At 36.8% G+C, this 21,991-nt stretch overlaps 1 protein-coding gene across 1 annotated transcript in view; it reads right to left on the bottom strand.

Moving 5' to 3' along the window:
* Positions 1 to 4,533: 4,533 nt before the first annotated feature.
* The window catches only part of VAMP7 (vesicle associated membrane protein 7), a 67,461-nt gene continuing 50,003 nt past the window's right edge, over positions 4,534 to 21,991 (bottom strand). The window contains exons 6-8 of the mRNA XM_004285939.3: positions 18,138 to 18,205; positions 10,461 to 10,553; positions 4,534 to 6,343 (exon numbers count right to left, since the gene is read on the bottom strand). Coding sequence (XP_004285987.1) covers positions 6,275 to 6,343; positions 10,461 to 10,553; positions 18,138 to 18,205 — 230 coding nt within the window. The 3' untranslated portion in view covers positions 4,534 to 6,274. The remainder of the gene's footprint in view (positions 6,344 to 10,460; positions 10,554 to 18,137; positions 18,206 to 21,991) is intronic.

The raw sequence follows: 21,991 nt of genomic DNA, 5'->3' as shown, positions 1-21,991 counted from the left end.
CTAGGATTGAGCCTCTGTAATGTGCAGCTGGGGACATAAGAAGGGCTGGCAGCCTGACACTCCTGGGGAGATTCCATATCTCTTGACTGGAGCTGGAAGAGGAGGGATACCTATCTTCTAGCCTCACTCCATCAAGCTTGAGTTTGGAGGGGAAGAGAGGGAGTGGGTCAGGGTTAACGTGCCACAGAATCTCACTGTTCTTACCAAGATGTAGCAGACTTTCCTGATTTTTTTTCATGTGCTGACTGCCCTTAAGTCAATTTCCAGGACTGCAATGGTTGTTTTTTTTTTTCTTTACAGTTTTCACCAGCGTTGCTTGTTTTACTGGTGTGTGGGTCAAAGTTGATCTTTGTGTGCTCAGTTTATTTACTTCAAAAGCCACATGGAGCCATCAGAGAAAAAGTGGCTTTCAGAAATGTTAGCGCTAATCGGAAACCCAGTGTTCATTTTCCTCAGGATTGTTGTGTATGTTTTACCTGTAGCAAGTATTTGCAGACCATAAAGCAAATAATTAAATTAAAATTCATGCCTCTACATTGTAACCTTTAACGTATTTATCTGTGCTTTATCTATTTATGCACAATGATGAGCAACTGAACTGCCCCTAACCCTGACCCCTACCCCTACTCCGGACAACTACCCGTGGCCCCTGATTCTGACCCTTACCCTGACCCCTATGGAGTCCTTAACCTGATCATAAACATGAACACTGGAAAATACTTGTAATTTTCTAATGGCACACATTTTTGGGATTGTAGTTATGCAGTAATATATAATTGATAAAGGTATACTTTTGATTTCTCATGTCTCACTGTACCTCCAGTCACAATTCTTTACTAGGGTTAGTTTCTAAGCAAGAATCTGAAGTACAAACCAACCTCTAGTATTTATTTTTTTCCCCATATTATAGGGCTGCAGTTAGAGGTGACCCCAAACCTATCCCCCAATATTAATCCCTATACCCTGACCCCCGATGAATTGACACATAAACTCCTTCATCCCTGGATACTCTTTGCTCTGAAATCTACTTCATCTGATATTACAATAGCCATTCCAATTTTCTTGATTGGTGTCAGCATGTATATTGTTCCATATTTTTACTTTAACCCATTAATGTTTAAAGTGAGTTTCTTATAGGCGTTTAGAGTTGACTCTTCCTTTTTTAAAATTCATTTTGACATTTAACAATGTATTTAACTGGTATGTTTCATTCAGATAGTTTGTATTGCTATGTCTTCAAGGTCAATAATCTTTTCTTCTGAAACGTCTATGCTGTCACTAATTCTATCCAGTGTATTTTTTATCTCAGAAAACCTAGCCTTCATCTCTAAAAATTCAATGGGCCTTTTCAAATTCCATATTTTACTTACTTTTTGGAACATATGAAATATAATATTAACAACTTTTTATGTCTTTGGTAATTCTAACATCTGTATCAGTTCCACGTTTATTTTAATTGAATGGCTTTTCCCTTATTATTGGTCATATTTTCTGCTTCTTTGTGTGACTGGTCATTTTTTATTTGCTGCCCTGCCCAACACTCTTTTACCTTGTTTATATTCCCACAAATATATCCTTAAGCTTTGTTCTAGGACAGTTACTTGGAAACAGCTTCTAAGGTCTGGATTTTAAGATTTATTATCCTGGGTGAGACTGTTAAGTCTAGGCCAGTGGTTCTTTCTTCTTCTTTCTTTTTTTTGCGTTATGCGGGCCTCTCACTGTTGTGGCCTCTCCCATTGCAGAGCGCAGGCTCCGGATGCACAGGCTCAGCGGCCATGGCTCACGGGCCCAGCCGCTCCGTGGCATGTGGGATCTTCCCAGACCGGGGCACGAACCCGTGTCCCCTGCATCGGCGGGCGGACTCTCAACCACTGCGCCACCAGGGAAGCCCTAGGCCAGTGGTTCTTAACCAAGGTTGATTTTGTTCCCCACCCCAACTTTGCAGGAACATTTGGGACATTCTTAGTTGTCACAATTGGAGAGAGGGTGCTCCTGGCATCCAGTGGGTTGTGGTCAGGGATGCTGCTAAACATCCCACAATGCACAGGACAGTCTCAAAGAACATCTGGCCCCAAAGGCCAACAGTGCCAATATTGAGAAACCCTGGTCTATGCAAGACCCTTCTGAGTACTCTACCCAATACCCTGTGACTCATGAGGTTTTCCTGTCTATCTCCTATCTGTAGGGTTATTCCTAGCCCTGTGTGGGTGTAGGATATTCTTCCTTCTAGTCTTTGGGTGGTTCTTTCCCTGCCATTGGGTAGTTTCCTCAGATCTCTAGAGTCCTCTCTCTGCAGCTGTCTCATTTTTAGTACCATGCCCTGCCGTGCAAACATCTCTGGGTATCTGTCATGTGTCAACTTAAGGAATCTTCCAGGCTCTTCCTGGGTTCCTTCTCACTCCATTGTAGCCTGGATACTCTCTCAACATAATAAGCTGGGGCAATAATTGGGTTCACCTCTTTGAAATATCACTGCCCTTCATTGCCTGGAGTCCAGTGTCTTAAAAACAGTTGTTTCAAATATTTTGTCCTTTACTGGGTTATTTCAGGTAGGAGGGTAAATGCAATCACTGTTACTCTATCTTGGCCAGAAGTGAAGTCTGTAAGGGGTATTACTGAATTTAATGTTCTCTCTCTGTGCATGAGACTTTTAAACTTTTCTTTATGCTGGTTCAAATTGGAATGCAAATAAAAAACAAGTAAATCAGGGTGTCAACCTGTGCATATGAATTTTCTTTCACAGTTATTCTTTTTGGAAGAGATGTAACAAGTCACAACATATTTTGAATTTAGACGTTTTGTTTTAGTAAACAACAAGCATCCAAAATAATTTTGTACAATGTACCTTGACCAAAAGAATGCTTTAACTTCCCAAATGGTCTTTCTCCCTAAGATGAAGCAGTTGATCTTAAAAATGAATATAGGAAGAACTTGACTGTGCTAGACTGGCACCACTGTTCTTGCTAGAAGCTGGGAATTTCATTAAAATTCCCTTCCCTATATGCTTTTAGAATTGTTTTGCCAGTGAAATGAACTCACGTAAGACTTGGAAAGCAGAAGGAAAGTGGAGGCCAATACTCTTTGAAGGTCAGGGCAGTCAGACATGAAGACGCTAAGGTGCCTGACATACCCTAGCTTTTTCTCTATCTCCTCCACTCCGCATCCAGCTCATCCTCTTGACTACTGGCCCTGCTGACCAACTGGGGACACAATTGGGTACTTGGCATCAGGTTTACTGAGCCTGTGGCTTCTTTTCCACACAACTCTTGTCACACACCTATTTTGGCAAACAGACGTGTAGGGATTCTCAGGTTTTCCAACAAGCTCCAACCTGTTCAACAGCACTAGCACTTTAAGTGGAAATGCTTAGGACTGTTCCTCTGATCCCCTGGCACCTCCCTTCCAGACTTTATCTTCCTACTTTGTCATACACCTGTATAAGCTTGAAGACAGTATTAAACCCCTTGTTTCAGTAATACTTGTGTTGGCTCTGTTTTACTCATTGAATTCAAACTGAATCATAGGTTAACCACCACCACCACCACCACTCTACCCCATTTATTATTTTTTAAAAGATGGAGTAGTCAGAAACAGATCTGCTTCTAATGTAAAACACTGTAGGAGGGTCTAGGGCTGTTATTTCTGTTGTTATATCAATTTCATTAAGATATCCAGGGAAGCAACCCAATTTCTTCGTCTATCTTGAGGCTGGGAAAGCAGAGTTAAGCAAGGAAGAATCATTATCTGATGGAAGCCATATCCATCTATTCTGAAGGAAACTTAGGGACTGTGACACTATTTGACCTTGTGGCCAAGGGTTCGAAGTAAAGAGAAATAATTAGCTTTTAACCACTTCTTTCTTTGTTCATAACAACCAAATAGCCTTTTTTCCCCCTCTGTCTGGTTAGGGAATGCACACTTCAGTTGAAACCTGGATGAGGCCTGGGGAGAGTTAAATGGGCTGTTTTTGAGTTGCTCTAGCATGTACAGAAACATATTCTACCATTCTTGACTTCAGTTACCTAGGTTCAAAGGCCCAAAGTGACAGATTATTGTTTCGTTGTGGCCCAGTTTTTGTACATTTCATCTTTGCCACTCTTATTTCTTTTTTTCCTTACCCAAACCTGTTTTGCTCCAACAAATTATTCTCTCTCACCCTCAAATGCCTTCCTTTGAGCCATCTATTTCAGAACCAGTCAGTTGTGTTGAACTGGATTACAGTCCCTGGGGTTCTTTTCCTGTTCTGTCTCAACCATGGTCTCAGGATGATGGCTGTAGAGGCTGTGTGGTCATTTCATGATCTTTCATTGTTTTTGGTATGCCCTACATACTTTTTTAACTTCTTTTGTGTCTTTTGGTTTTGAAGAAATTTTTTACACCTGAGACAGTGCTACAGCTCTTTACTGTAAGGCTCCAGGTCACACTTTTAAATGTATTTTCAGCATAAGTAAAATACTTTTGTTCTGTAAACTATAGTAAAATGTCATCAGAAGAAATCAGACTGCAGGAAGAAACTCTAAAACAAGCAACTCATTGTATTACTCTTAAATTTTATTAATGCCTTCAGTTTGTGCATCATTTAAAACAAGATATGTGCTTTAAAAAGCATTCTTATACATAAATAGATCAAGGGATGGTTAAGTAATTTATCCCTAAAACATGCACATCATTTTTATTCAGGTGTGTATAAGAAAGGGAAATAAGCTTTAAGTCTTTTTCTTTGGATTAAAGACATTTGGAAGTTATTATTAAGGAATGCCAAATGTTTTCATGGAACAAATGTGTTTTCCAATAGGAAATGCTGATGTAATTAAAAGGCATTAGTGTTGATAAAGAGGACTGAAAAAACATTTTCACTATACATGTTCACCAGGAAAAGAGTCCCAAGGGGTTGAAAATATGTCAAATAAACGAATCAGCATGAATTGAAAGATATAGATGGAAGAACAGGTAGCAGGTGCCAGATTATGTGACACATAAATATTCAAGGCACATGATTAGGCTAAAAAGGTGACTAGGTTTTACAGACCAATTTGTTCTTTCATTGGGAAAATAGTCAAATGTAATATAATTTCCATTTACTGGCATTTATTGATAAATAAATGCAATTAGATCTACAGCAGCAAATGCTGTCCTTTCAGATACACACCAAAAGTACACACTAGCTAACAGATGCCAGAGTAGCCAAAGCAGTATGATTACACTCCAGTTATTTCACACTGCAGTTACATGGATGTTAGCTAAAATGTCTTGTACTGTTTCTATGTATCATACTGTCTACTCTCAAGTTTCCCAAAAGAATTCTTCAAAACTAGGCAGATTAAAGAACTTACTAAACCACAAAGGATGCGCAAACTACTATTCAACACCAGTCAAACCCAAACCCTGGAGTTGATTGCTGACTATATTCAGTTTGGGCTTTTCCACTGTGGTTCTCTTCCTTTTCTTTGGTGAGCCAGAGGAATGTGTCTCCCCACTCCCTCCACTATCCATTCTATTATCTACACAATTGCCCTAAATACCCACCAAAGAAAAAGGAATATGTAAAAAACCACAACCTTCAACAATATTTAAACCACCGTCTTCTCAAATCAACTGCAATGGAGAAACAGAGACTATCAAGCTCTGTGAGGTTTGTGAATGATCAAAACTTTCTTCCTAAAAGTTAATAATAGGCAGACAAGGATAATTCTGTTTGCTTCTAACAGGCTAGCAAAACGTTCCCCATCTGACTGAGATAAAATGTTTAATACTTTACCTGCTTGGGCTCCTAGAAACACCAACAATTAATTACAATTCCCCAAATAACAACAATTTTCCATGTATTTTATTTTCAAGCACTTAAAACCCTTCAAAATCAAAAGACATTAAGACGAGATGTTAGCAATACTGTCTCTTAAACTTTTGTGTGCACAAAGGTCATCCATAATTTCAGTAGACAGCTCATAAGACAGGTGGTTTCTACCTTGGTGATAGCTTTGTGCAGTTATAAACAAAAATGTATCTATAAGTAGATGACACTAGTTAACAAACCAAAGAAACAAAATGCCTTTTTAAGGCTACTGCTGCAATAAATGGTTCAGTCTGAAGTGCACTGGAATAAACTGGTTGATAGGACAAAGATAAATCTGGAGGCATAGAAGAATATTAAAAAAAGAGAAAGAAGAGGGTTGAAGAGACTGGCAGACACCATCTGTCAGTATTAAAAGGCTTGAATCACACGGATTGCTTTTAACTCTTTGTTCTCTCGTATCCTTGGTTAATGATAACTTTTTTATTTCTTCACACAGCTTGGCCATGTAAATCCACCACAGAGTGGTGACACAATAATATAGATGAATACCTGGGGAGGGGCAGAGAAGGCAATTTTATTTTCTTGAATCCATCATAGGCTCCTAAATAATATATAAAGACTGATGAACAAATATTGGTTCCATTAGAGTAGGAGTTGTGTAATAATACAATATACTAATCAAGTATTTTCAAACACAGAAGTGGAATTAAAATGATCTTTTTTGATATAACCCACATCCACTTGAATTCCGCTGTTTTCTTTTCTGGTAGGGAAAGCAGTGGGGTTGTTTCTCTTCACTGGGAAGCAGGCAGAATGGAATTATATAAGCAACTCTACTGATAACATCACTGTCATAAAGATCACAGATTAGCGTGATCCCCTTAAGTATGATTTTATAATTAAGTATATTTTTAGGCTTTTGCACATGGATTAATTTTTCATTATCAGGATGATTAAAAATATTAAAAAGCATGAGTAGACTCTACATCTATATCACCTATGAGCAAAAATGTTGCCATGAACCTTTCAGTGGATTACAATGATAATTATAATTACCCAATTATAAGTAACACAGCAAAAATACTAGTCCTAATAAAGATGTACTAGCGTTTTAGGACTCAAAACAGGATACACTGTATGATTCTGTTACGTGAAGTCCTAGAAGAGGCAAAAGTAGTCCACAGCAAAAGAAATCAGAACAATGGTAGCCACTCAGCTGGGGGTGGGGGTTGACTGAGAAAGGACATGAACCGTCTTTCTGGGGATGAAAACACTCTGTATCTTGATAAAAGTATGGGTTACACAAATGTGTGAATCTGTCATTGAACTGTATGCTTAAGATATGTGCATTTTCCTTTAAGTATCTCAATTTTAAAAAGCTTTAAAAATTGAAAAAACAAAAAAGAGGTATTAGCTTTTTAATTATGGTATTATAATTTTAAATTATGATATTCTGCATGGCATATGCTTGCTCAGATTACTACATTCCAAAAATAGATTCATTGTAAAATTTAGGTTCGCATTAAATCAGTCATTTTGTTCTGATTTAAATTGCAACTTTCTAAGATCTTTAAGTGACTGATTTCATTACTCACACACTTAGAAAAAAATACATTATGAATTACATGCTCCCTACCTAAAGTCAGCAAAGTGTTTTTCCTTACTTCTCTATAAATGTTGGGGGTAGGGGTTATAGAAAATTCTGGTTATTAATAAATAGGCTAAACTACTCAACATATTCACATAAACACAGATATTCCAATTTGATAGAAAGTTACTCTTTGCCACAGCTAAAATATAAGGATTTTTAAAGCTGAAGTACAATATGTTAGGTGACAACACCTTCTGGTAAAGGGTTGGCAAGTTGGCAAAGTACTCTGCATGTAGTAAGTAATCAATAAATATAATCTGAATTTAGTAATAATCTACCTGTATAAATCAATCTAAATTCCTAGACCAAAGAAGGAGGAAGAAGCTAAGCTGAGAAGCCAAGAATGTGCCACCTGAGGATCCTGAACAAGGGAACAATCAAGGCACAATTTCCAGTACAACATTAATAGAGCTACAGCTGCCCTTCTCTGCTAGGCAAGTCCAGCTGTCTAAGGTGGAAGACCTTCAATAGGGGTCAAGGAGAAGTGGAGCTGAGTCAGAGATATCTGCTAGGAGTTAACTTTGGGCATCTGTAAATGAAAAAAGGATGAGGAGGAAATGCTGCTTTGCCCAGACACAAACTACCCCCAAAGCAAAGGATCCCTCCCCCACTCCTTAGAGCAGCAGCTCTCAAGCTTTTGGTTCAGGACTTCTTTACACTCTTAAAAATTAGTGAGGACTCCAAAGACCTCTTGTTTAGAGGTGGGTTATAACTATCAACACTTAACCATATTAGAAATAAAATTTTAAAAATATACCCATTACGTATAAACATAACTAACTACATTTCTGTGAGGTCAGTTTTGTGTGTCAACTTGGGGAGGCTACACTGCACTGGTATCCAATCAAACACTAATCAAGGTGTTGCTGTATTTTGTAGATGTGATTAAAGCTCATAAATCAGTTGACTTTAAGTAAGGCAGATTATCCTACATAATCTGAATAAGCCTGATCCAAGCAGTTAAAAGGCCTTAAGAGTGGAGCCAAGGTTTCCTTGAAGAAGATATTCTGCCTCTATATACAGGTTTGCTCCTGCCCCTCAGGTCCAGCCAGCCCTTCCTGACAGCCTGCTCTGTGGATTTTGGACTTGCCTAGCCAGCTCTTGCCCTTGCAGAAACGAATTCCCTATGATATATCTCTGAATATATATCCAGACAAATTCAAGGAGAGAGTATATTTGTTAACAAGTACAACTTCTATGAAAAAAAAAATGTTAAAATAAGAATAATAAAAGTTCTTAGAAATTTAAAGCATGACTTTAAAAAATAAACATTTAAAAATTAATTTTTAAAAAGAAGAACTGGATAGCAGAATGAACAGAGCTGGAAGAGTTAGCTGAATGATTCACCCAGAATGTGTTGCAAAAAGGAGTTTAAACATATTAAAAAGGTTACCAGACATGCAGGATAGTTCAAAGAGGTCCAATATCTTTTTATATTGGGGTTCCAAAAGGAGGACAGCATACAGACTACATTTTTTTTTGTTTATATTGATGTGGACCATTTTTAAAGTCTTTATTGAATTTGTTACAATATTGCTTCCGTTTTGTGTTTTGGATTTTTTGGCCACGAGGCATGTGGGATCTTAGCTCCCCAACCAGGGATTGAACCTGCACCTGCTGCACTGGAAGGCAAAGTCTTAACCACTGGACCACCAGGGAAGTCCCTAGACTACTTTATATTTATAGACAAGGGTAAGTAAGTAAGTATTAGGAAACTGAACTCACCATGCATTAAAAGAATACTACAGGCTTCCCTGGTGGCGCAGTGGTTGAGAGTCCGCCTGCCGATGCAGGGGACACGGGTTTGTGCCCCGGTCTGGGAAGATCCCACATGCCGCGGAGCGGCTGGGCCCGTGGGCCATGGCCGCTGAGCCTGCGCGTCTGGAGCCTGTGCTCCGCAACGGGAGAGGCCACAACAGTGAGAGGCCCGCGTACCACAAAAAAAAAAAAAAAAAAGGAATACTACATAATGACCTCTTAGTACTTATCCCAGAAATGAAAGAATAGTTAATTATTAGTGCTTTCATTAATGTCATTCAATATATTATTAAATGTTGTTATATTATCAATTCATTGGGTAGAGAAATACCATTTCTTAAAAAAAACTTTTAGCACTCTAGAAATAAAATGTTCTTTAACTTCACAATAAAAGTGACAAGAATTCATAGTAAATATCACTCATAAATATTAGAAGCATTCCAATTAAAACCAGGAACTAAATAAAGATTCCTACTGATACCACAATTATTCAGCACCGCTTGTAAATGAAATGTGTGTGTGTGTGCGTGTGTGTGTGTGTGTGTGTGTGTATAAATAAATGATGAGGTTAAGATTATTAATAGACAATATCATAATTTATCTATAGCAGGAGTCAACAAACTACAGCCATTGCTTGTGAGCTAAGAATGGTTTTTATATTTTTCAACAGTTGTTTAAAAAAATAATATGTGACAGAGACTGTATGTGAACTGCAAGGCCTAAAATATTTACTATTTGGACCTCACAGAAAGTTTGCTGACTCCTGATCTACAGCACACAGAAGAATCAACTGACAAACTATTACAACTACTAAAAATTATGCAAGGTTGCCAGAAACAAAACAGATGAATTAGAAAAGAGAAAACAGAAACAAAGGAACAGAAAACAGAATTAACTAGAAAACAGAAATATAATTAGAAAATATTCACTCAATTAGAAAATGCAAGTTTAAAAGAGTCCCATTTCAGCAGTGAGAAAACCATTAAATAATCAGGAATATCTGGAATGCCTTAAACGACTACTTACATATAAGAATTCTCAGTAGGGAAATAGGGTTTAAGTAGGGATGCTATGACACAGTAACTTCATAGGAAAGCTAATCCCTGGTCATGTGTTTCACCATTAAAATTTATATGTAGCTCATTTCAGAGGGCTAATCATTTTTTTTCAGAGTGCTAATCACTGAGAAAGAATTCCAGCACCTAATTTCTTAGAGATTGAAAAATAAAATCATATATTAAACGGACAAAAACTTACGACTGATATGATGATGATGATGATAGTGAGCTTGAGATTCTTCATACACATGGCTCGGGCAAGATTTCTGCTGGTTGTTTTGAAGGTGACAGACTAGAAAAAAAAAAGCATGAATTGTCTGATCCCTGGCATTGACTACATGATTGATTTGCAATAATACCTGCAAAACTTTTACTTTCATTAAATTCTGTTTCAATGGTTTTTACCCCTTCCCTCTCCACAGGTAGAGACTGGCCATTCATAATCACTAGTTCCACAAAGCAGGACTCTGCCACATATATGGTAAGCAGTATGAGCCCACTGGAAAGGATTCCCTCCTTTTTCTTCTCCACCACAGCAATGCATGTGATGTTGAGCACTAGAAGTAGTTCTTCGTGATAGCAGAAAAGCCTTTTCATCTTCATGCTTCCAATAAGAAAGCATGAGCTAGTTGGCTGCAAACACATTTGCCTATTCTGCCCAGTATAATCCTGGCATTGTGAACCATAAGAACCTGTTCAATTTCCATAGGAAGATATGTATTTACTCGTATGAGGGCCCAAACCCAAAGAACTTCACTCCTTCAGTTATCCATTTTCTGTTGCAGCATCAATTTCTCAATAACTACTGAACGATTCCCACCAGGACACAAGCAGTTTAAAACAAACAAACAAACAAAAATCCCTAAGAGCCCAGCAATTCCACTCCTAGGTATATACCCAACAGAGATATTACATGTATAAGTTCATCTAAAGACATATACAAAAATGTTTCTAACTGAACTATTTGTCTAATCTCAAGACTGGAAACAACCCAAATGCCTACTAAGTGTACTGTATCATAAAGAATTTAACCTTGCCCAAACAGGGATCTGACCTTTGCTCTCAGCTCCTGGGAGGTAACCTTTTCTTTTCTGGGGGCCATGGGCTAGCCAAATAGTAACAATGTGATTTAGTGCAGGGACTACTCACTCTAGAAAGCCCAACTATATGATTTAGGATAGGGGCTCTGGGTCTCTAGAGGAGCTAGAGACTGGAGACTCAGATTAAGCAAGTAGGCAATCAGTCAATCATGCTTATGTAATGAAACCACAATAAAAACTGAAAAATGAAATAACAAGGTCCTACTGTATAGCACAGGGAACTATGTTCAGTATCCTATAATAAGCCATAAAGGAAAAGAATGTGAAAAAGCATACATATATATATATATATATATATATATATATATATATAACTGAATCACTTTACTGTACACCAGAAACTAATGCAACATTGTAAATCAACTATACTTCAATAAAAACAACAACAAAACTGAACAATGAAGCGTGGGCAAGCTTCCTTGTTGTACAATGCTCTGTGTATTTTGTGAAATAAAATTCATATTTTATGGCAAGACAAAAATTTAAACATAAAAATTTTTCTCTGCCCTTTGGCCTCCTCTCTCCCCACAATGTGCACTGTGTATCTGCATTATGCATTGACCAAACCTTCCCCATCAGCAAAAACTCCTGCTCAACCATAAAGACCAACATTCTCCCAGCACCAACAAGACAACTTAAAGATAACATTCCTTCTTGATCTTGTAAGGGGTCACAGTGACACTTAGATCTGGATTGTGTAAGTGTCAATAATATGTCATTTAATGTCCAGTCCTCTGTCTCAAAAGCCTTATAGAACTGTGACTTGACTTCTAACAGGCGGAACAGTTCTCTGAGCTTTCTGAGATTCTCTTCCCTGGTTATAATTCTCAAATTTGGCTCAAATAAAATTTTCCATTTCTTTCTTAGATGGACTGATTAATTCTTTGTTGACAATGTCATCACACATCTATGCTGGGAGAGTAATGAGCCCATGGGGAGAGAACAACAGAAACTGTGGGTTTGTTACCTCTCCAACTCCACCCCATGTGCTGCTTCTTTTGGCTGAGCTTAATCTGTAACCTTTGCCTGTAAAAACCATAACTATAATAGCTTTCATAGAGTTCTGTTAGTCCTTCTAGTGAGTTATCAAACCTTAGAATGGTTTGGGGAATGAACAAACTTGCAGCTGGTGTCAGAATTGAGGGAGGCTTGGGGACTGTGCCCTCTAAATTGTACATAGTTGGTGAACTTCTCAGTTGCCCAAACTCTTTTCAATTACTCACAAACTAAGTCACAATAAAGACTCCAAGAAGGAGGAAGATAATATGAATAAGAAAAAGTAGTGAGCAATGAAACTAATAAACCTAAATACAGTTATGTGATTCAACAGGTTGGGGTGACGATTTCTCCACAATCCTCAGGTCAGTATTTGAACACTGATATATCACCTGTTTAAAACCAGTTCAACTATAAAGAACAATTGTTACACCTTACCAAAGCTTCCCTTGGGGATGGGTGGGGGTGGATGTAAGTAGAAAAGAACAAAAAGATATAAAAACCCCTGTGAGAATGACAAGGGCAAGCTGAACAGCCTGATGGCCTCTCCACTTCATGTAGATGGTTTCACTAGCAGCTGATGATGCACTAAAAATGGGCAAAGGACTTGAATAATTTCTCCCAAGAAGATATACAAATTGTCAATAAGCACACGGAAAGATGATCAACATCATTAGTCCTTAGGGAAATGAAAATCAAAACCACAATGACATACCACTTCATACCCACCAGGATGGCTATAAGAAAAATACGGAAAATAACAAGTGCTGGTGAAGATGTGGAAAAACTGGTATCCTTGCACATGTTGGGAATGTAAAATGGTGTGGCAGTTATGAAAAAATGTTTGGTAGTCCCTCAAAAAGCTAAACATAGGATTACCATATGACCCAGTAATTCCACTCCTAGGTAAATACCCAAAGGAACTAAAAGCAGGGACTTGAATGGATACTTGTATGCCAATGTTCATAGCAGAATTATTCACAAGCGCCCAAAGATGGAAATAACTCAGTGGTCCATCAACAGATGAATGGATAAATAAAATGTGGTATATCCCTATAATGGAATATTATTCAGCCATAAAAAGAAATGAAGTCCTGACACATGCTACAACATGGATGAAACTTGAAAATATGATGCAAAGTGAATTAAGCCAGACACAAAAGGACAAATTATTGTAGGATTCCAATTATAGATCTCTAGAATACGCAAATTCATAGAGACAGAAAGTAGATAAGAGGTTACCAGGGGCTGGGGGGAGTGGGAATGGGAACTTATTGGTTAACAGTTACAGAATTTGTTTGGCATAATGAGAAAGTTTTGGACATAGATAGTGATGATGGCTGCACAACACTATGAATGTAATTAATGTCACTGAATTATACACTAAAATGGTTAAAATGGCAAATTTATTATATGTATATATTTCACCACAATTAAAAATTATAATGTAATATGCCAAAACCCATTGAACTGTACACTTTAAATGGGTCAACTGTATGGTCTGTGATTTATTGATCAATAAATAAATAATTAAATAAGGTTGTTAGAAAAACCAAGAGGTGATAAAATGAAACAATTTTTTAAACATTTGAATAAGCAAAATAAAAAAGAGGAACAAAGAGGACAGAGCAAATAAAAACCAAAGAGCAACATAGCTTACTTAAACTCAACTCGATCAATATTTATATTACATGTAAGTGGAATAAACATTTCAATTATAAATATACTTTATATATTAAGCAATGTAGAGGAAAGCATGCAAATGTTAAGGAGACACATGAAAGACATAAAAAAGATCAAAATCAAACTTGTAGACATGAAAAATACACAAAATGGGAGTAACAGATTACAAACTGCAGCATAAAAAGATAAGTAAACTTGAAGACACTGTAATAGAAACTATCCTAAATGAAACACAGAAAGAAAAAAGACTGAAAAAAACGAACAGAGCATCAGTGAGTTGTGGGACAACTTCAAGTGCTTTAATGTACACATAACTGGAGTCCTAGAAGGAAAGAAGGACAGAAAAATATTTGAAGAAATAACAGCTGACTGTTTTCATAATTTGATAAAAACTACAAACCCACAGTTCAACAAACCCAGAGCTGAAGAAACATAAAGAAAACTACACCAAAGTATATTATAATCAAATTTCTTAAAACCAATGATAGAAAAATCTTATAAGCACCCAGAGGAAAAAAAGACAAATTATATATGTAAAAACAACAGTGGAATTTTTGTCAGAAAGAAGATAAAAGACAGTGATGAAACATCTTTCAAATATTGAAAGAAAAAAATAATATAGAATTCTATTCTGTGAAAATATCTGTAAGAAAAGGAAGTGAAATAAAGACTTTTCTGATATACAAATACTGAAAGAATTCATTACTAGCAGACCTACACTACAAGAAATGTTAAAAGACATCCTACAGGCAGAAAGAAAATGTCACCAGATGGAAATCTGGATCTACACAAAAGAATGAAGAGTTACGAGAAATATTAACTACATGGATAAATAGAAAAGATGTTTTTCTTATTATTTAAATCTCTTTTGAAGGTTATATGTGTGTATAAAAGTATGACAAAAATAGCACCAAGGCCAGGTAAAAATTGGAGGTATACTATTATAAGGTTCTCATACTATTTGTGAAGTGGGATAATACCACTTGGAGGTAGACTATCATAAGTTAAAGCCTTATACTGTAAACCTTAAAGCAATCAAAAAATAACAAAACAGAATAAAAATGGAATTTAAGACATACTCATTAATGGAACAGAAGGCAGAAAAAGAGAGTGAAGGGAACAAAGAACAGATGGTAAAAAAAAAAAAGGAAACAAATAGTAAAATGGTAGATTTAAAACCTTCCCACAAAGAAAACTCCAGGCTGAGACTGCTTCACTGGTGAATCCTTCCAAACAGCAAAGAAGCAAATAATATCGATACTACCTAAACTCTTTTGGAGGATAGAGAGAGAGAGGTAACACTTCCCAACCTGTTTGATGGGGCCAGTATATCCCTGATACCAAAGCCCAAAAAGAAAAATAAATTATAGACTAACATCCCTCATGAACACAGATACAAAATTTCTGAATAAATCAATAGCAAATCCAGTAAGGTATTATATAAAAAGCATACTGTATCATGATCTTGCAGGAATGCAAGGTTAGTTTAACATTCAGAAATAAATATTAGTTTAGTAAGTTAGGTTCAGTCATATTAACTGATTAAAGGAGAAAAACCATATAATCTTCTCAATATATAGAGAAAAAATATTTGATAAAATTCATGAATAAAACTCTGAAATGAGGAATTGAAGGAACTTCTTTCACCTGATAAAGGGTACCTATTAAAAAATCTACAGCTAACAACATAATTGTGAAAATACTGAATTTTTCCCCATAAGATGTGCTTCATTCAAGAATGTCCAGTCACAACTTGTCTTCACTATTGTGTAGAAGGTTCTAGCCAGTGCAATAATACAAGGAAAAGAAATAAAATGTAAGCACCTACAAAAAAGCTTGTAGAACTAATAAGTGAATTTTGGAAAGTTGAAGGATACAAACCAGGTCAATATACAAAAATTAATTTCATTTCTATATAATTAGCAATAAATATTGGAAAACAAAATTTAAAATAGAATGCAAAAGCATGAAATTCTCAAAGGTATATTTCACAAAATATGTGCAAGACTTGTACACCAAAAACTAAAAAGCACTGGTGAGAAAAATTAAAGAAATCCTATGCAAAAGCAGACATATGTCAAGTTTATGGATAGGAAGACTCAATGCTGTCAAGATTACCAATTCTCCTTAAGTTGACCTATCAGTTAAATGCAATCACAATCAAAGATACAAATTTTTTTTAAGGATGGAAAATAACAAGCTTATTCTGAAACACAAACGGAAATGCAAAGGACCTAAAATGGTGAAGACAGTCCTGGTGAAGGACTTAGGGAATTCTATAAAGCTACAGTTAGCAATACAGTGTGGTACTGGCATAAAGACAGACAAAGAGAACAATGTAACAAAATAGAGAATCCAGAATTAAAACCCCACAGAGGAGGATGGATAAATAGTGGTAGGTAGACTTATACAATGGAATATGTAGTACAAAACAATAAAAAAATAATAAATTATTACTACATTCAACAACATGGATGAATCTCATAGGCATACTGGTGAGTGAAAGGGGACAGATGCAAATATATAACATACGTTTCCATTTTTCTATACATTTTAAGAATGGGAAAAACATTATCTAGGGTGATATAAGTCAGAAAAGTTACTTCTGTTGGGGATTATTAACTGGAAGGGGCTTGAGGCTGCCTTCTGAGGTGCTGATAGTGTTTTATATCTTGACCTAGGTGGTGGTTACATGGGTATAAACATATGTAAAAAAATAACTGAGCTGCACACTTATTAAAAGTAGTACATTTACTGCACTTTATTGTATTTGTTATTCCTCCATAAGAAGAGGCAGCAGTTAATGAGTACCTTTTGTTAATCTGGGTGATGTAGTCAACAAAATTAAGAAAGCTTTTTTTGGAAAGTGCAGACTATACTAGTACTGGTCAAACACAGGCCACTCCAGCTAAATAAGGTCATCTTCAGGGACTAAGGATACCTAAGAGATAGACTGGAAGTACAAAAAAACTTGTCATCAGATCTACAGACACCTGTCTCTCTTTGTCCCCAAGCAACAGTTTACAAAGTGAGCCATTATAGAACCCTGGTGTCTTAACTTCCTGTATGGTGCCACTCTTCCTCCAATTTCCATGTACTTTGGTGAAAAAACTATTATCCTCCTAAGACCTACCGTTAATAGATGTCTCTGTAAAACTAACAATAACAATAAACCTTTAAATAGCTCTTACTATGTATCAGACACTGTGTTAGGGATTTTGCATGCATTGTGTGCTTTAACCCTCAAAACACTATGAAGAAGATTCATCTTCATTTTACAGATGATGATGACTGAGGCATAGAGAGTTTAAGTAACTTGCCTAAGGTCACACAACTAGTGAGTGACAGAGCTGGGATTCAATCCCAGGCAACCAGACTCTAGAGCTTGTGCTCTTAACCACTACAATCTACCTGTCAGTAAGAATGAACAAGATCACTCACTGATATCTGTTTCAAGGGGTAAATTTCTACTCTTCATGTAAATTTGTAATTGTATAGACCCAAATTGTAACTGATCTCTGCCCTCCTTCTATTCACTGTATATGTATCATCTTCCCTGAAAACTTTCATCCACCAACCAGATGGAAAATGCAGAGACACACGTAATTGTAGCATAAGTAGGTTACAGGGACACATCCTTCCCTATCAATCTCTGCCTCTTGCTTAATACAAGAAAAGCTCAAGCTGTCACGGTAAGCAAGAAAGTGACTGAACTGTCTGATTTTTAGGATCCACAATGGGTCACAACTGGCCCGCACTTTTGTTTTGTGTTTTACGAATATACAGAGAACAGACTGGTATATGTAGCTAAGGTGCTAAATTATGTAGGCATCAATCCAAAGCTTTAAAAAATTGTTTCTTTATATTGAGTATGTTTTCCAAATGAAAGCTTCCTTAATGGCTATTAATTGGTTATGGCTTTTTTCTATGCCTCATTGATATCCTCATGATCACAATGTAGTCACATAATGGGGGTTAGAATGGAAAAAAAACCCCACTAAAGTATTGAATTTAAGACATTTCCCTATTATATTAGCCATCAACCACGGTTTCTCTAGTTTACACCCTGGAAAAATATTACCATACCCCATACTTACCGAATCCACGAGATTTTCTGTTTTATCTATCAATAATTCCAATCTTTCACCTCGCTGAGCTACCAGATCTGAAAATGTTGGAAAAACAAAAAATATCATGTTTATATTACAAATCTACTAATTTTGCCTTTAAGCCAAATCTGATTTTAATTATTGTTGGTATTCTTGACAACTCATATTTACTATGGAAGCACTTATATCTTTAAGTAATGAAAGACTTTAGTAAAGCTTATCAACTAAAGTAGGTGTTGTCAGTTTTTTTGTAAAGGGCCAGACACTAAATATTTTAGGCTTTGTGGGCCAAATGGTCTCAATTGCAATTACTGAACTCTGTCAGCCATAAACAATAAACGAATGGGCATGACTGTGTTCCAATGAAACTTTATTTAGAAAAAGAGGCCAGATTTGATCCAAGGGCTGTAGTTTGCAAACACCTGAATTAAGGGTATGATCTGAGAGTAAAAACCAAAAAAGAACCTTCAAAATAAATGAGTTGGACATTTCCAGAACTGCAGTGTGAGGAGCTCCACAGAGCCTCTCTCCAATAAAACCACCATAACTGGTAAAAATTATAAAAACAAACAAAAACAAGTTAAAGTCTCTGAAAACTGTGAATGTCCTAAGGGCATAGAGCAAATGAAGAAACATTTACACAAGAAAATCAATGAATTCTTAGTAAGAAAAGTGAGAGTCTATGGTATTTGAGACATGATCTACTCCATGCTTCAGTTCAGTGAGATGGAAGCTCTACTCCTGGCAAATAAAGCCTGGGAGCGCTCTTTCCCCTCAGGTCCCATTCAAAGGCTATGCTTTGCCCCCAGGAGGAGCAACTCATCAGCATTTCTCCTCCTACCTCACCCCATCCCCAGGTCCATAAGGCAGAAGCTCTATTCTAGCATGGCATGACTGGTAGGTGTGAGGCTTCCTCCATCTACCTAGCCCCCATGCACAGGGCAGAAGCTCTACCGCAGGTGGAGGCCAAGAATAGTGGGCTCTGAGTGCCCCTGCCCTGACGTAACTCATAGAGTAGAGGTTCCATACTGGGAGAGGCAAGCCAAGAAAACCAGGGTTACCCAGCACTCCACTGGTAGGGCAAGGGTGTCACTCCAAGAGAAGCAGTCCACTGTCCCTATCCATAGCTCCAGAACAGTGGTTCATAGATTGTTCCCAGGGGGAAAGGCAGGACTTAAGAACAGAGAGCTTTCCTAAGAGAACAGACTTTATTTGGAACAGAGTATGGGGAAGTTCAAGCCTAAGGGTGCTGTCAAAAACAATGGAGATTTGAGAGATGAGCAGTTACAGGAAGCTGGGAGCTTCATGAGAATAACAAGCTAAACCATGTGACAGCTAGAAGTTTAACAGAGTACCTGGGGGAAGAGTCAGCTAAGAAGAACCCTCCTGAGGTCCGAACAAATACCTAAGACTGGCCTCAAACACAAGGGAACCCAAATCTAATTAGATCACTGGAGGACTTTATGTATGGGAAACTGTCAGAAAAATAAAAATGGAACAATTAGTCTGCAATTAGTGGAGCCTAACAGCTGGGTGAGGTACCACAGAGGCAGGCTTAATAGGGAGATTAGGAAAAGAAACAAGAAAGCTGTGTCATTCCAGGGTGACTGTGTGCATGCCCAAGGCTGTTCCCTCTGAGAGGTGACATTAGAGGCTGCACACTGTGGGAGAAATAGACTTCAAAGAAAAAGTGCAGCCAAGTCACTAAACAAGTAAACCAGCAAACAATACACCCTAGGGGTTGGGAATCAGTACCCAGAATTGCTACATTATTGAAAATGTCCAATTTTCAAAAAAAGTTATGATATGAAAAGAAACAGGAAAGTGTGATCCATACAGAGGAAAAAGAGCAGAAATTAGAAACTTGCTTTGGGGAGGGGGAGCTCAGCTGCTTCACTCAACAATGAAATGAAATTAGAAATCAATAACAAGGAAAACTTATGGGATTAAGTAAAAGCAGTGAATAGAAGGAAATTTATAGCAGCAAACACCTACATTACAGAGAAGAAAAATGTTATAGACTGAATTGAGTCCCCACAAATTCATATATTGAATCCCTAACCCCTAATGTGATAGTACTTGGAGATGGGGCCTTTGGGAGATCATTAGATTTAGATGAGGCCATGAAGGCTTATGATGGGATTAGTGGCCTTATAAGAAGAAACACCAGAGAGCTTGCTCCCTGTCTTACTTCCAGCCATGTGAGGACACAGTGATAAGGCACCATCTGCAAGCTGGGAAGAGAGTTCCCATCAGAGCCCAACCATACAGGCACCCTGACCTTAGAATTCCAGCCTCCAGAACTGTGAGAAAATCAATTTCTGTTGTTTAAGCCACCCAGTCTATAGTAATTTTTTATAGTACTCTAAGTTGACTAAGACAAAAGATCCCAAATTAATAACCTATTGTTCTATCTTAAGGAACTGGAAAAAGAAGAGCAAACTAAATCCAAAGCTAACAGAGGGAAGTAGATAATAAACATTAGAGCAGAAAAAATATATAGATCATAAAAGAAAAATAGAGAAAATCAATGAAACCAAAAGTAGGTTTGAAAAGATCAACAAAATTGACAAATATTTGCATAAACAGACCAAAAAAAGAGAGAATACTCAAATTACTAAAATAATAACTATCAAATTCATAGAAATGAAAGGGATCCTAAGAGAATACTATGAACAAGAGTATGTCAACATATTAGATAAATGAAATGGATAAATTCCTAGAAAGACACAAACCACCAAAACAGACTCAAGAAGAAACAGAATATCTGAATAGAGCTACAACAAATAAAGAGATTGAATCAGTAATTTTTAAACTTTGCAGAAAGAAAAGCACAAGCACAGATGGCTTCAAGGGTGAATTCTACCAAACATTTCAAGAAGAATTAATACCAATTTTTTACAAATTCTTTTAAAAATAGAAGAGGAGGGAATACTTGCAACTCATCCTATAAGGTCAGTATTACTCTGGTATCAAAACGAGATAAAGGTATCACAAGAAAATAATAGATCAATATCTCTTATGAATAAAGACATAAGAAGTCCTCAGTAAAGTACTGGCAAAATGAATCCAGCAATATATAAAAAGGATTATACACCATGATGAAGTGGCATTTGTTTCAGAAATGCAAGGTTGATTTAGTATTCAAAAGTCAATTATTGTAATGTTTTAATAAAATAAAGGACAAAAACCAATATGATCATTTCAATAGATACAAAAAAGGACTTGACAAAAACCAACACCTTTACATGATAACTCAACAAACAAGAAATAGAAGGGAACTTCCTGAACCTGACAAATGGCACCTATGAAAGAACCACAGCTAACATCATACGTAACTGTGAAAGTCTTCCTAAGATCAGGAATAAGACAAGGATGTCCACTCTTGCTACTTTCATTCAACACTGTACCAGAGGTTCTAGCCAGGGCAATTAGGCAGGAGAAAGAAATGAAAGTTATCCAGATTGGAAAGGAAGAATTAAAACTCTACTTTCAGATGGTATGATCCTATATATATAAAATCATATGGAACTATTAAATGAGTTCAACAAGATTGTACAAGATCAAAATACAAAAACCAACTGTATTTCTATACATGAGCAATGAAAAATCCAAGAAAAAAAGAGAAAAATTCAATTTACAATAGCATAAAAAAATGGGAACAAGGCAAGAAAGATGTTGGAAGAGAGATACTATTAAAAAGAAATTATTCTGAAAAAAAAAAAAAGAAATTATTCTGGCACTTGTCAAAAATGGTAAGAAAGACTTTATTCAAGACTATTGCAATAGGGGTCAAGATTATTGGAATAGGGGAGAGAGACTGAGCTCAACTCTGAATATAA

This window comes from Orcinus orca, chromosome X (genome assembly GCF_937001465.1).
Source record: "Orcinus orca chromosome X, mOrcOrc1.1, whole genome shotgun sequence".
In the NCBI taxonomy this organism is placed as follows: domain Eukaryota; kingdom Metazoa; phylum Chordata; class Mammalia; order Artiodactyla; family Delphinidae; genus Orcinus; species Orcinus orca.
The sequence above is the reverse complement of the archived record's forward strand: the minus strand, read 5'-3'. Positions and strand labels throughout refer to the sequence as shown.